The sequence below is a fragment of the Theobroma cacao genome, chromosome 7 (assembly GCF_053813885.1).
Source record: "Theobroma cacao isolate CCN51 chromosome 7, ASM5381388v1, whole genome shotgun sequence".
Taxonomy (NCBI): Eukaryota; Viridiplantae; Streptophyta; class Magnoliopsida; order Malvales; family Malvaceae; genus Theobroma; species Theobroma cacao.
This window is the reverse complement of record NC_142645.1, coordinates 8,563,367-8,578,521: the sequence shown is the minus strand read 5'-3', so window position 1 is coordinate 8,578,521 and position 15,155 is coordinate 8,563,367. Positions and strand designations below refer to the sequence as shown.

The following is a 15,155-nucleotide window of genomic DNA, read 5'->3' as shown; positions in this document are numbered from 1 at the left end:
AAGCTGTCCAAGTCTAACAAAGTCTAATTGAAAGGACCCAGTCAGTGGAAGTCATCTTTTTTAAATTGCTAAGAAATAGGAATTCATAGTAACTGGCTATTAAATGAATGAATGAAGTGATAGAAAGTCAAGAGATGAATTATTGTCAAAGGAAGAAAAATGGCAGCTCCTTTTTGAAAGTTACTTACCGTGCATATAAAGGTATGAAAATTACCATTCTTTTTCCCCATAGTCAAAAGTATCTCACACGATTGGAAATCTATTAGGTTTAGAACGCTTATATTCCTTTCAAGACTTTTTTTATCGAATATTTTTATAAAAATATAAAACTAAGCATGATATAGTGAATCATCATCAACACTTAAAATGTAATAATTTTAATTAAGCATAATGTAAATGTATTACTTTCATACCTTTTTTTTTTATATTTTTCCCGTTTTAAGATTTTATGCGACAATTTTAATTTTGATCCTAGCTTTATTATCCTTGGTTATTTTATTCCCCTTTTATTATTTCTTTTTTTCTTTTGTTGTACACTTATCAATTTGTTTAATAGCAAATGAAAATTTATCTATTGAAAAATTTTAAAATGGTGGAATTTTAAAAATATCTCTTCCTTTAAAATTTTTTTTAAAAAAGACCTTTTACAGTTTTCTTGAAATTTTATCATTGGTAAGATTTTTATTTACTTGTATAATTAAACTACACATGATGTAAACAAATATATAGTGATACATTCTCTAAGTTATTCAAAATTTAATTTCTTCTTATTTTATGTGTTTTTGTGTAGTTAATTACTTTCATTTTTATTCATTTATATTCCTTTTTAATACTATTTGAAATTAATCTACGTGTGGGAATAATTTTCTTAGGAATATTTTTTCAACAGTTTGGTGGAAGCTAATGAAAGCAGAGACCAGCTAGAAAATGAATATATAAGAAAATAATCAATAATAAAAAATTTAACTTGTACCACGATTAGAGAGAAAATTGTTGATTATTCCCCTAGAGACTAAATTTGCTCAAGTGTCTGGACTTAGGAATTTTCCAAAGGCCGGCCGGCAAGCTTTTGAAAATTCTTCCATCATCTACAAGGCTTTTACGGATGACATGGGCAGAGACCAATAGTCTTCAGCTTGGTTGAATAGCCTTGTCTGAAGTTTCAATGTAGTCAACCACTTAACCTTCTTACATGATTTGAAGCTCATTTGGCAACGTAAAATTTTATAAACATGGAGAAAAGTAGTGGGGGCTAGGAAACAATATCATCTTCGATTCAAAATTTTATAATTTGAAAGAAATACACTTGTCATAGTTTGTCTTTTCTTATAAAATTTTGGTAAAAGATGAGAGTGTTAAAAGTTAAATTATGTATTAATGTTCATGCATTTGACTTAATAATAAGTGTATGTTTCCTATTCAAATAATTTGGATTCAAATTCCGACTTTATCCAAAAAAAAAAACTTAAACTCTATGTCCTTCCTAATTCAGTTTTATTAAAATAAATAAGAGGTAATAATATTTTTACTTATTTCAACTAATTAATTTCAATCCAACATCATTCTTTCAGTAAACTTCACCTCAAATCAAATATTGTTTTTGTGCTATTCTTATTATAAAACTTCAACATACCCCAAAAAATACTGATAAGTAATTTCAGAAAGTCTAAACATTAATTTATCATAATCTCATAATCTAGTTAAAAAGTTTACAAATAAAGACACCCATTATTCGAACACAAGTAATATGATCAAAGCCGAACAAATAAAGCAAGCTATCCACTAAGAACACCCCCATTATTCGAACCACTGCCACGGAAATGAACCCAGAACCACGGGTCCATCTTCCTTCGGATTCAGTTCAAAACGCCACTGTGGCAAATAGAAGAAACAAAAATGGGAAAATTAAGTCTAGATTATGAAAGCAATGAGAAACTAAATACAATTGTACTCAGTTTATTTAAATTAGTTAAAACTCACCTAAGCATTTTGGATGCAGTGCTAGTTTCTTCTTCTTTTAATCCACTTTGAAACATTCTTTTGCCAATCTCTCTCAACCATTCTCACCAACCCCCACGGTCTTCCAGTTGTGAACACAACGTATCCCGTGCTCAAGCCTAGCACCACTCCACATCCGTAACCCATCATTGCAAGTTTCCAAATGAAAGCTATTGCAGAACCTTCATCTTCCATAAACTTTGGTGCAGGAGATTTTGATCTCTCGACGTTGCCGCATTGCTTTGACAATGGCAAGCCACACAATCCCATGTTGCCGCTATAGGAATCATTATCAAAAGTGTTAAATTGGTTCCCACTGGGAATGGGTCCTGCAAGATTATTTTCCGAAACATTTAGCACTGCAAGAAATGTCAAGTTTGTCATTTGGGAAGGAATTCTACCGCCAAGCTTGTTTGATGAGAGATCTAATGATTCAAGCACTACCAAGTTCCCCAGCGATGATGGGATATGACCGGTCAAGATGTTGTGAGAGAGGTTGAGCAATCGCAATGAGCAAAGCTCTCCAATGACCCCAGGGATTTTTCCAGATAATCGATTGTTTGAAAAATCTATGGCAAAGAAAATGAGCAATGTTTTTTCCAGCTCTAGCTTCATCTCTAACCTTTTAAATCTCACATTGACAGAAGTCTGACCATCTCTATCGATTGGACTTTCATAACGAATTCTTTTGACTCTGTCTGGAAGACTACCTTCTCGGGCAGATTTCATAGCATATAGATTTTGGAAGAAATTTGTTGGCAAGAGGCCACTAAACTCATTTTGAGAGAGATCGATTATTTGCAATGACAGAAAAGGAGGTGTAACTATCGAGTTGTCCAGGGGTCCATGAAATCTATTAAATCCAAGGATAAGAACTTGCAGCTGTGGAAGTACACCTAACCAATGGGGAAAGGTATCGCTTAATTTGTTATTTGCCAAATCTAAAATTCTCAAAAAAGTACAGTTAATCAAGGATCGTGGTAGTAACCCTTCGAATTGGTTGTCACTAAGGTCAAGATACGTCAACAAATTACCCTCAACAAAGTAATCGGGGATTTTGCCATGAAAGTCATTCATCCGTAGGTTTATGGTTGAGAGAGAATAGCTAAAATTTCCGAGGCATGTTGGAATAATTCCACCCAAATTATTTATAGACAAATCAAGAGTATTAAGTGAAGTCATATTACAAATCAAAGGAGGGATTTTTCCTGTCAAATTATTATTTGAAGTGAAGAGTTGTCGCAATGAAGGGGGTGGAACTAGCAGTGGACCTTGGAGTAGGTTGGAACGAAGATCAAGGGTTTTAAGATTATTCCCTGGAAATTGCTCTAAACTAGTCAGTAAGTTGTAAGAAAGATTTAAAGTGGTCAATTGTTCCCAACCTTCTAATTCCCACCTGAAAATGGAGCCACGAATTTTGTTACAGGAAAGATCAAGATCTTTCAAGTTCTTCCCTGTTCTTAAAAAATTCGGGAATCGATTTACATTGCAAGAAGAGAATGATAAGGTCTCCAGCTCTTGAAAAGTATAGTTAACATCACTGCCACTACTCAACGATAGCAGCTTGTTATTTGAAAGATGAAGTGTTTTAAGATTCCTGAGCTTTGAAAGAAGATCTGACTTGATGACACCACTAAAATTATTTGATGAAAGATCGAGTGTTTCAAGATTCTCGAGCTTTGGAAGCATATCTGACTTGATGCTGCCACTCAAGTTGTTTGAAGAAAGATCAAGATAAGTAAGATTTGCTAGATCAAAGAAAGAACTTGGTATTTCACCATGTATGTCATTATTTGCCAAATGAAGTCGTTGAATTGAATTAGACTTTTGAATCTGCTCGATTGGACCAGTAAGCCTGTTATGGCTGAGGTCTAAATATTCTAAAAATGGCAGAGAAAAAAGCCAAGATGGAATTCCACCACTTAATAAGTTGTCAGTTAAGCGGAATTCTTTTAGATTCTGAAGCCCACTTACATGATTTGGGAGGAGACCTTCTAGTCTATTGAATGATAAATCTAAATAAGTAAGTTCTGTGAGGTTGAACAAAGTGGGAGGAAGTTGTGACTGCTGGAAATTGTTACGAGCAAGGTTGAGTTGTTGGAGTCCTCTAAGGAGGAAGAGGGTGCTGTTTGCAGGAAGAGAGCCAACAAGCAAAGAGCAACTAAGGTCGAGACCGATCACATGACCTGTCACCTTGTCGCACGTGATTCCCTCCCATGAGCAGCAGTTTGTGCTGTCCTTCCAGGAGTTTGTCCTGGGGGAGGAAGTCATTGACTCACGACAGAAAGGATCGTCAGAATCATCAATAGAAATGGTGTTCTTGAATTGGAGCAAGGCAGAGCTGTCTTCTGGTAGGCATAAAGGAGTTGAATAATTAAGAGAAGGGGAAGAGAAACTCAGAGAACAATCGACTCCAAAAGGCAAGATTAACACTAAGAGGAGACAAAGGATTTGATGCGACCGGATTAACCTTCCCATATCTAGAAGCTAAGAAACAAGCGATGAAACTATTTGAGGCTTGGAGAGATATATGAAATGTGCATTCCTGGAGGCCTTTATTTATATCATTCTCAAGTCAACCTTAAGTCTTTCCTAAATCCTTTAAAATTCTTTAAATTTCATTGCGTGGAAGATTAGATTTTTTCTTAATTGGCAAATAAACACTGAATTTTAATAATCTTGTAATACAATATAATGAAAATACTAGAAAATATGAGATTCTTTTTTTCTTTCTAAGTAAGAGAATATGAGATTCTTGTTTGGTCAAATATTCCAAAAAAAATGATTAACAACAAGAGAAAGTATATTGAAAGAATGAATGTTGTAAAACAAAAAATTAAATTCAACTTATGGGGGAGTTGTTGGAGATAACAAATGACCTCTCGAAAGCTTCACAATTTAAGTCTCAAGACATACTAAATGCAATTCGTTTAGTATCGCTTATTGAAAAGCGTATCCAACAATTGAGGGAGGATGGACGGGAACCTTTGCTTATGTCAGTGAAGAAGTTTTGTGAGAAATTTGAAATTGAGATTCCTGACATGGGGACTAGATATGAATTAGGTAAAGGTTGTCTTTAAAAGGATCAACCCAAAATTGAGCACTATTGCTAAGTTGACTTGTTTCTGGTTGCTATATATTGACTCATTCTTACAAGAATTAGATTCCAAATTTGATGAGAATGTGGTGGAGTTACTCACTCTTGACATATCTTTGGACACTTAAAATGATTTTGAATCATTTGATGTTGAAAGTATTTCTAACCTTGCAAATAAATACTACCTCGATGATAACTTTACTGAGTATGATAAAATGCATCTAAGCTATCAATTGGATTTACTCAAACTTGACATTCTTCACAATCAAGTTTTGAAAAATGCATCTATATGTTTTAAACTATGTCAAGTGTTGAAGAAGACGAGAATATCAAAAGTTTACTTCATTGTTGACAGAGTGATCCAACTTGTCTTAACTCTTTCAGTTTCCACTGCAACACTAGAGCGTACAATTTCTAATATGAAACTCGTTACGAACGAGACTCATAGTAGAATGTTAGATAATTTTCTTAAAATTCGTTAATCAATCTCATTGAAAAAGAAATCATTCGAGGCTTTGACATTAATTCAGTGATAGATGTCTTTAACTTTATGAAAGACTATCCAACTCAATTAAAGATGCCAAATCTTATCATGCAATAGTTGTTAAAAAATATATTTATTTTGTACTTAACACGTAATTAGAGTTATTTGTATAATTTTTCACATGAATTTTTTTCATCTAAGTTACTTTATTTTTTCCATCTAAACTTCTAGTTTGATTATTTTATAGACATTGTCTTCACCCAAAATACGAAATTTTGACTCCACCACCGATAATATTCTAACTCCTTTTATTAAATTTAAGAACTCAAAAGGAGATAATAGTCCAAAAAAGATGGCCTTTGTATGCATTTTTCATGCTTTATATACAGTTAGTCTTCGGCAACTTTCCCAGCAATTACCGATTACTTCAAGTATGGGATATCCTTTTGCTTTCCATTTTTTGTTTCTTTGATAATTATATGTATATATCCTTTTGCTTTTCTTTGGTCTTAATTAATTAATTTACTACGAATTCCCATTATTTCGAATTAAAATAATTAATTTTCTTTGGGCTAAATTAATATATTTACCTTGACTATTCAGCTGATATGACTTCTTTTCTAGGTGTTGGGTGTTAAAATAATGAAGCGACCTCCTTACCGCTAATTGGGTCCTAATTCTTCAAGGTTTTTTACTAATAATTCTTTAAGGCTTTATTTTTCCTAATACTTTAAGGGTTACTAGCAAACCAACAAGAAGTCATGACTCTCTTTCAAAGTAAATGTTAGAAATGTTTCTGTAGACATGATTTCTTAGTATATAATTTCTTAAGCATTCTAGTCTTATTGCTAGTTTCTTCATCCTCCATTACTATTACAAGTGGTTTTTTTTCAGATCAGATTTTATACCTTATATTTAGATTGTAATTCGCATAATAAAGAAAACAAAAACAAATAATTTCTTTTTTTTTTTCATATAGAGCAATCTATTTATGGAAGTTCTGTGGGATCTCCTCATGAAAATCCTTATAATTGATATTTCAGAGGCATAAACCATGGAGAATAAAGGGATTAGTTGAAAAGTGATGAAAACAATAAATAATTTTATCGTCCATGACAAGGTTGAATGCATTCTTTATCAAATATTAAAGTTACTTTTAATGCAATCAAACATTTAACAAATTTATTAGTATATATCTCTATTTATTCAAAAAGTTAAATTTGAATTTCTTTTTTTTTTTTTTGAGTGAAAAAAAGTTTACTCCTTGTCAAGTAAAGTTAGGTGTTGAGATGAGTGACCGACTTATAGTTGGTTTTCCACGTAAAACACAATAAAGAGTGGTCGAAATTCCCAACAGTTGCAAAGAAAAATAAGTAATGTCTTTTTAGATAGAAAAGCATCAAACATAGTGACTACTAACTAGCTCACATTTCAGAAAGTGATCACTTTTTTTTTTTTCTTTTGGGTGGCCGGGGTGAGTGTCATGGATCTACGTTTTCAACTGAAAATTGAAGGAAGATTTATGTTTATATATCCAAGATTCACCCATCTCTTAATAATGTAGGATCCATAACAGTGGAAGTGAGGATTGCATCTTCGATTGTTAATTCAAGAAACCACCAGCAACATCACTGAAATGAACTAGTAATTACACAGCTTCTTAATGTTCCCTTATTGGTCAAGGCAATCAATATTGACATAAGGATTTCCAAGGTACTCTATTATTATTATTTTTTTCTGGCTGTTCCAAAACTGAAACTGTTGCCAGACCACGGTTGAAGCATACTTAAGAATACCTGCTGAGGGAAAAATTAGTCGGATATGTCAACTTAATAAGTATATTTGAAAACCCCCAAAAACTTGTATTTTTTTTTTTTGAAGAGTTCAAAAACGTGTATTTTTAATTGTGCAAGTAAACAAAGAATAGTCTGATTCCAACTGTTGAAAATCATAATGTAGTATTGCCTCGATGAACTTACAATTCCACTTCCGTAATGCCTTTTTAAGCCCATAGAAGATTTGTGCAATCTACACACAAGCTTTGCACTAGCAGGTTACTCCCCCTTAGGCCAATATCCCTGTGACAAATTCCAGTTTTGAATAGTATGTTAAGGCAATGAGCCATGAAAATGATTAAATAGTATGTTAAGTTGAACAAGAAAAGATAGATCTGTCAAGTGAGGTGGGATGGTGCGTATAAGACCCATGTTAGAAAGATCAAGAATGATACGAATCTTTGATGATCAGATTGCAAGTGACACCAATCCAATTGCAAACAAAGGTGACACTAATCCAGTGACATGGGCTTTTAGTGCAAGAAAAGCCAATTAGATACTGACATGGGCCAGGTGTCTTTGATAATTATTGTAGACACTATAAAAATTATAATAAAATTTTATTAATTAAAAAAAATCATAAACAAAAAAATGAATGAAAATAAATTAAAAAAAAGGTACAACTGGTCCGCACCTTGCCAGACGCAAAAATTCGCGTCTGGCAGAGTAGTGGGAGCGTGCCCCCTTCAACCAAGTATAAAGGGGGCACTTTAGCACAGAAATCAAGAACCAAAATCAAGCTAGGCAATAAAAAAAAAACCCTAGGATTTCAGCAACCAAAATACCTAGCCGCAATCAAAAAATACCCTAGACCTTCTAGCAACCAAGAACAACCAATCCACAACTAAAGAAATACCAAAAAAAATCAAAAAATACACAAGGAGAGTAAGTAGTAGTTGTTGTTTTTGGGGGATTTTCTTTAGCTTGTTTTAGGGAGATTTGGAGGGGATATATATTGGGGGGTTTGTGCTGCTGGTGGGGGCATTTGAAGCCCAGATTTTGTGCCGTCGTTGGATGAGAGAGAGGAGTTCGGTTAGGAAGTGGCGTCGGCGCAAGGAAAGTGGCGGTGAAGGGAGAGCAGATCGGTGGTTGTTTTGGGGAAAGATATAAGGATTTTGGGTTAGGAAGCCTGGGTCTTAGTGCTGATCAACGAAATGAGGGAGGTTTGCTTCGGGTTAACCGTCGGCGATGAAGGGAGAGCAAATCGATGGTTATTTTGGGGAAAGATATAGGGATTTTGGGTTAGGAAGCCTGGGTATTAGTGCTGATCGGCGAAAGGAGGGAAGGCCAGTCAGGGTAGCCGACGGTGATGCTGGTCTTGGGCGGTGGCCGGTGAAGAAAGATTAGTGTGAGAGAGAAAGGTGAGATTTTTAGAGAGAGAGGAGAGAATCCGGCAGGTAGAAAGAGAAACAAAAAAGGGAAAATGGGGAGAGATGAAAGAAAAGAAGGATTTTATAGTTAGGGTTAGAGTGAAACGACGTCATTTTGGGCATTTGGGGGCTGCTGGACCAGGGACTAGACGGTGGGCTTTGAGAGGCAGACCTGTTGGGCCAGGTCGATCGTGTTGGGCTATTGTTAACCCACTAAAGGTATACACTTATTTTTTGTTTTGATTTTGTGGTTGTGCTTGGCAATGGAAATTAAAAAAATTATTAGAAAATAAAAATTAAAAAAAAATAGATGAGGATAAAATAGGATGTTTAATGATACAAAAAAAAAATGAATGATGAATGATGATAAAAAATGAGAGTAGATAAAAAAATATAAGAGTATATATATTTGATTATATAATAAATAATAATAAAATCTGGTGAAATAGTTATTTAACTATAAAAATAGGTCCAAGCATAAAATATATAGAGAAATAAATAAACATTTAATTATTAAAAAGATTAATAGATTTATTTAAGTAGTAAGTATAGGAAAAGTAAACATTGAATGGTAGAAATAGATTTATTTACATTAATAATATATGCACATATTTGGATTTAGAATATTGTTTAGAAAAAATATAAGTGTGGGAAAGGATGAAATGTGGAATATATTCATAAGATACATAGTTATGTCAATGTATATAGAAACCATAGGAATGAGAATAAATTAGGAAGAATTAGAATTAAAATGTAATGAAACAAAAATATGAAAATATTAAAAAAATGGGGCTTTATATAAAATGGAGAGGGATATAGATGAAGAGAGAATGAAATTAGGATAAGATAAAGAATTATCAACAAAATTGTTTAATTTAATACCGATGATGGGATGATTGGTCGAGATGCAAGAAGTCGCAATCCCGAGCCAATTTTTCCTAGGTTCAGAATCCGAATTAAGGCTCCACCAGCATGATGGAAGGGCTTTGATTTCGAGATCTCGAAATTTTTATAAGTAAAAATTTAACAACACAAAATGATTCAAAAAAATAATAAATAAATAATAAATAAATAAAAGAAGAAGAAAAAATAATAATAATGATAATTCAAATATGTATATAATAAATTTGTGAAAAGGTAATATCCATGACATAAAATAGACAAATAATAAAAACTATTAATAAAGAAAATCCAAGACAATAAATAATTATGCATTAAGTATCTAGTGGTACAAGGTATTGATTAATAAACATTATATAAAAGAAATAAGATAGGAAATATCAAAGAAAAAAACCTAGAATAAAAAATGTAAAATATAAAAGGAAAATAAATAAAAGATATGATAATAAAAAATAAAATAATGATTAAATAATAATAATGATAAGAATAGTTAATTGCATTAGCATAGCATATATATTGCATCGTGCATATCATTGCATATAAATATTTTTGTTTACGAGTTAAGCCCCGATGATGGGATCTTGCAAAGGTGAGTATTTCTCGAAAAGTTTCCTGGGTGAAAAAATGTCCTCGAGTCCCACTAGTATGATGGGAGGGCTCGAGAAACATCTTTAATAAAAAGCTTTCGCTCGTATTAGGTTCATCATGCATAAAAACATTACTTTTAAAAGAAAAACTTATGATGATCCCGATGATGGGAATTATTCGTTGAATTTGCGAAGGCGAATTTCTCGGATAATTCCCTAGGTGAGAGAATACCCCGAATCCCACCAGCATGATGGGCAGATCCCGGAGGATATCCTCTATAAAAGGTCATTTGTCCGATATTTTTTTATCTCACGCCATGCATTTCACTTTGCCTCACATTTGCATTCCATTTTAGGTTAAATAGGAGATAAAATAAAAGAATAATAACTAAGGAAATATAGTGAACTTAAAAAGTTAAAGCCTAATAGGATAATCTAAAAATGGTACTGTTCATGGAACGGGGGTCCCGAGAGTGCTAATCCTTTCCTGGACGTAATCGTACTCCCAAACTTAGATCTAGAAAAACGTAGACCAGTTTAAGATTCTTTTCAGTGGGCTTAAAATTAATTTAAGGCTTCGTCGATTAGAATCGAGTCAATAGGTTGCCAATCGCACCTAGTAAAAAAGATTAGTGGCGACTCCTAATTTTTAGAGTTTTCACTAGCGTTTAGTTGTCGGGTTCCCAGACTCGCACGTTACGACAACTGGTGACTCCACTAGGGAATTTCGAAAGTCGAACCATAAAAAAATAATAGGTTGTCCAAGGCTTTAAATAATTCGATGTTTCCTTAGTTTTAATGATTTATTCTGCATATTTTGTTTGGTGCATTCGTTTATTTTGCATTTATTACTTTATTTGCTTTTAATAATTGTGGGGATTTAGGACAAAGGAATGTGAGATTGTTACTCCGAGCTCGATGTTTTTCTTCATACACACGACACATTTTTTGCATTCATGCATAAACCCTCCACCTAGGTTATGTCCATTTTTAGGAGGGAGTTTAGTAGCTACGCTCTCGTGAGGTAATAACCTCCGTACGGGCTAGTGAAGACTCCCACTCAAATCGAACCTAGTCCGTTTAAAGTCTATAATAGGTGAGGACCGGGGTGCCTTACTAGTCCGCGTGGACGATAGTGAGGAACTATTTGGGAACCTTTAGCCCCGTTTATAAACCCCGCTCAGCATATAAAATACCGAGAACAGCTTAACCCTAGGTAGGGCCTTACTCGCGAGGATATACCCTATAAATAGGTACACATGAAAGAATCTCTTCTGCTTCCTTTATTTTAAATTTCCCCGCGAGATAATAAAATATCGTGGAGTAAAAAATGTCTAATGACATTTAGTAATACCCATGATATTGCTTATTATTCTCTCGTTATTTTTAACACTTTCTTTTTACCATACTAACTTAAGTTTATTTTGCTTGTCCTGTGTATTTTACATGTCCATTTGCATACATCGTAATTGCATATAGGAGAAATATTGGCTACACAACATCCAACCTAAGAGATCCCGGTTACATCCATGGCATCATCATCAGCAAGTCCACTCAACATATACAGAAATGACTACGAGATAGAATTACAGATGGGGCAGATTCAACAAGAAAAAGGAGACTGTTTGACCCAATGACATATCTCGACTTTACCCGAAAGAGTTCACTTAGACCTTCAGCAAAATGACTTCACGGAGATGATAGGCATTTGGGAACAATGGAGACGTGCTCACTGAGACAACTTTCAGAGCAAGTATGGACACATTGCATGGCTCCTCTATGTACCTGTCGATGACCAAATGCTCCGAGCCATTGTCCAATTTTGGGATCTTTCATACCGTTGCTTTGTGTTTAACAAAGTGGACATGACCCCTACCATGGAAGAGTACTCCTCTCTACTCCGGATAGAACACATGCAACCTGACAAGATATATTGGAGGGCCCAGATGACGGGACACTGACGAAAGTTGGCCAAGTTGCTAGGAATGACTACTGGAGAGGTTGATCAGCATTTGAAGAAGAAAGGAGACACAGAATGCCTTCTATGGAGTTTCTTGAACGGATACATTAAAAAGCACATGGAGGATGAACAAGGTCTCCTAGCTTTAGCAATGGCAATCTATGGCTTAGTGATCTTTCCAAAAGTTCTGGGTCACGTGGAGGTATCAATCATAGACTTCTTCGATCAGGTGACAAGGAGCATCAACCCGACCCCATCCATCTTAGTTGAAACCTTCAAATCATTGAATTATTGTCGGCGCAAAGGTGAAAGACTTTTCATCCGGTGTGCCCAACTTCTAACCATATGGATTAATAGCCATTTCGAGTGCAGGGAGAGCAAATTTCGGAAGCCTTACCTGTCTGTGAGTTGTCCTATCCTTGAGTTCTACGAGAGTGAATGGCCGACTGCAAGAGGAAAGAAGAGTGGGTCGCAAGGCTCTGGAGGTTGATAAGTGTTGAAGTGACTTGGAGAGCCCTATAGATGCCGCAAATGCAAGTGATGTATAAGTGCGGGGACTAACCGTGGGTGCCGCTGATGGGACCATGGGGAGCCATTAGTTATGCACCGATAATGGTACGAAGATAATTCAGATCTGAGCAATTCGTGCCTATGACTCACCAGCTCAACCAGTTAGAGTTTACATATAGGGAGCCGAGAACCCTGAAGAAGATTGAGGAAATTACACAAGATTGGAAGAAAACGAGCATAGTGGATCAAGGAAGGGTTACCGATGAAGTCACCTCAAGATATGTTGCCTGGCATGCACAAAGGGTGAAGGACATCGTGTGCACCCCAGAAAACCCATCAAAGCATCCGATAAACCCAGAACCCCAAGACGTCCTGTTAGAAAGTGAGTTGGCAAGGAAGAGACTTGAAAAAAAGATGGCAAGCATGAAACAGAGACATGAAGACGAGTTGGAAGAAATGAAGAAAGAGATAGCAAGAAAGGTACGGATGGCTTTGGAAGAGCGAGATGAATGGCAAAGTAAGTTTGAAGGGTCAAACGCAGCAAATTCTTCTCTGATAGCCAGAATGCAAGAAATCCAAAGCATCAACAACACTTTGCAGAATAAGGTCCAAAGGCAAGAACACATGATCCAGGAGTTGAGAAACGACTACGGCTTGATGAAGATTGCCATGGAGGGATAAAAGACACAATACGAAGCTGTAAGGCAAGAGCATTTTCGGATGAGGGAAAGAAACGATTTGTGCACACAAAGCCTTTAAAGAAAAGAAGAAAAAATGAGATGGATACTAGGGCAGATGAGAGAAGTGGCATTTAAGGCCCTGGTGATGGCAAACAAGACTGAGGAGCTCAAGTGAGAGATTCTTCCGAGGGATGAGTTGAGTGAGCGGTTGATCGATCACCTCAGGATGGTTCGGGATCAATATGGCAAAGTTGGTTTTTCCTTTTGGTAGTTATGTAATGGTTTTAGACAATGATGTAATTAAATATTTTAGTTTTATGGATGTGGTTTTTCTTATGGTAAATGTTGGATGGCCAATATTTTTCCTATTTTTTCTTTTCAATACATTTCACTTGCATCATAATTGCATGATTCATATGAAAATAATAACAAATAATAATGCATTCATCAACATGAAATTCTAACTTATCCATTTGACCTATAAAAGAATAAAATTTCAAAAAAATAAACTTTACACAGATACAACACAAATAGCTCTAAGATCATGGGGAACGAACACTCGGAGAGAATGGATAAGATTGAGAAGAAGCAAAAAAAGATTATGGGCCAATTGTCAAAGATTTTAGAGTTGATGTCGACAGATAAAGGGAAGAGAGTGGCGGGGAGTCCTGGTGCACCAGAAGATGTTCAACCATCAGAAGTCAATACAGACCCTATATATCCCCCAGGATTTATGCCACCACCGACAAAAAATGCGTCTATCCCCATGCCATCAATGGGTCAATATCCGTACTTTGGGATGCCAATGCCGACCGGGCCACCACTGACTTATGCCCAACAGTGGCCAACTGGAGGAGCAAGTCCCTCAGATCCCATTTCTGTGCCTGATTTGGATGATCCGAAAGAACAAGAGAAGCTCAAGTGTGGATCCGTTGAATCGAAGGACAATCCCCATGCCCACCAAAAATTTGACCTTTTAGAGGAGAGATTACGCATGATAGAAGGAATAGGAATGTATTGCTCTATGGATGCAATCGAGCTCTATCTCGTTCCAGATGTGGTTATACCCCCAAAATTCAAAGTTTCAGACTTCGAAAAGTACGATGGAACCAAGTGCCCTAATCACACATATCACCATGTACTGCAGAAGGATGGCAGCATACGCCCATGATGACAAGCTCTTGATGACAAGCTCTTGATACACTACTTCCAAGACAACCTCACTAGTGTTGTAGCAAAGTGGTATGTCCAGTTGGACCACAATCGAATCCACACATGGAAGGACCTGGCTCTGCCGTTTGTAGCTCAGTATAAACATGCTACGGATATGGCTTCGAATCGCCTTTCTTTACAAAAAAATGGAGAAGAAACCTAATGAAAGCTTCAAAAAATATATTCAAAGATGGAGGAATGTGGCGTCTCAAGTTCAACCACCCTTGACTGAAAAATAGACCACTGTGATGCTTGTTAACACCCTGCTGGCCCCTTATTATGAACGGTTGGTAGGTAATGCCATGAAGAACTTTACTGATATGGTGATCTTAGGAGAAATGATAGAGACTGCCATTAAGCACGGGAAAATAGAATGAGGTGAAACTATGAGTACAAAGAAAGGGGAAACTTTTAAAAAGAAGAAAGGAGAAGCCCAAGCTATCACTTCAGGACAACCCCAAGGGGGAGCCTACAATCTTTACCTACCATATCCACCATACCCCTATTACCCAATTGTAAACA

The 15,155-nt window shown here is 35.6% G+C and overlaps 1 protein-coding gene across 2 annotated transcripts; it reads right to left on the bottom strand.

The window, feature by feature from the left end:
* Positions 1-1,665: 1,665 nt before the first annotated feature.
* LOC18594348 (receptor like protein 27-like) lies at positions 1,666-4,502 on the bottom strand. Of its 2 annotated transcripts, none has more exons than XM_018124599.2 (2): positions 1,981-4,502; positions 1,666-1,872 (listed from the first exon to the last, which is right to left on the bottom strand). In XM_018124599.2, the coding sequence occupies exon 1, from the start codon at positions 4,474-4,476 to the stop codon at positions 2,002-2,004; it is 2,475 nt and encodes an 824-aa protein (XP_017980088.2). In that variant the 5' UTR covers positions 4,477-4,502; the 3' UTR covers positions 1,666-1,872; positions 1,981-2,001. The 2 variants fall into 2 exon arrangements, with proteins under 2 accessions (XP_017980088.2, XP_088664016.1); XM_088807890.1 differs by lacking the exon at positions 1,666-1,872 and having other exon boundaries at positions 2,017-2,275; positions 2,400-4,502.
* Between the last annotated feature and the right edge of the window lie 10,653 nt (positions 4,503-15,155).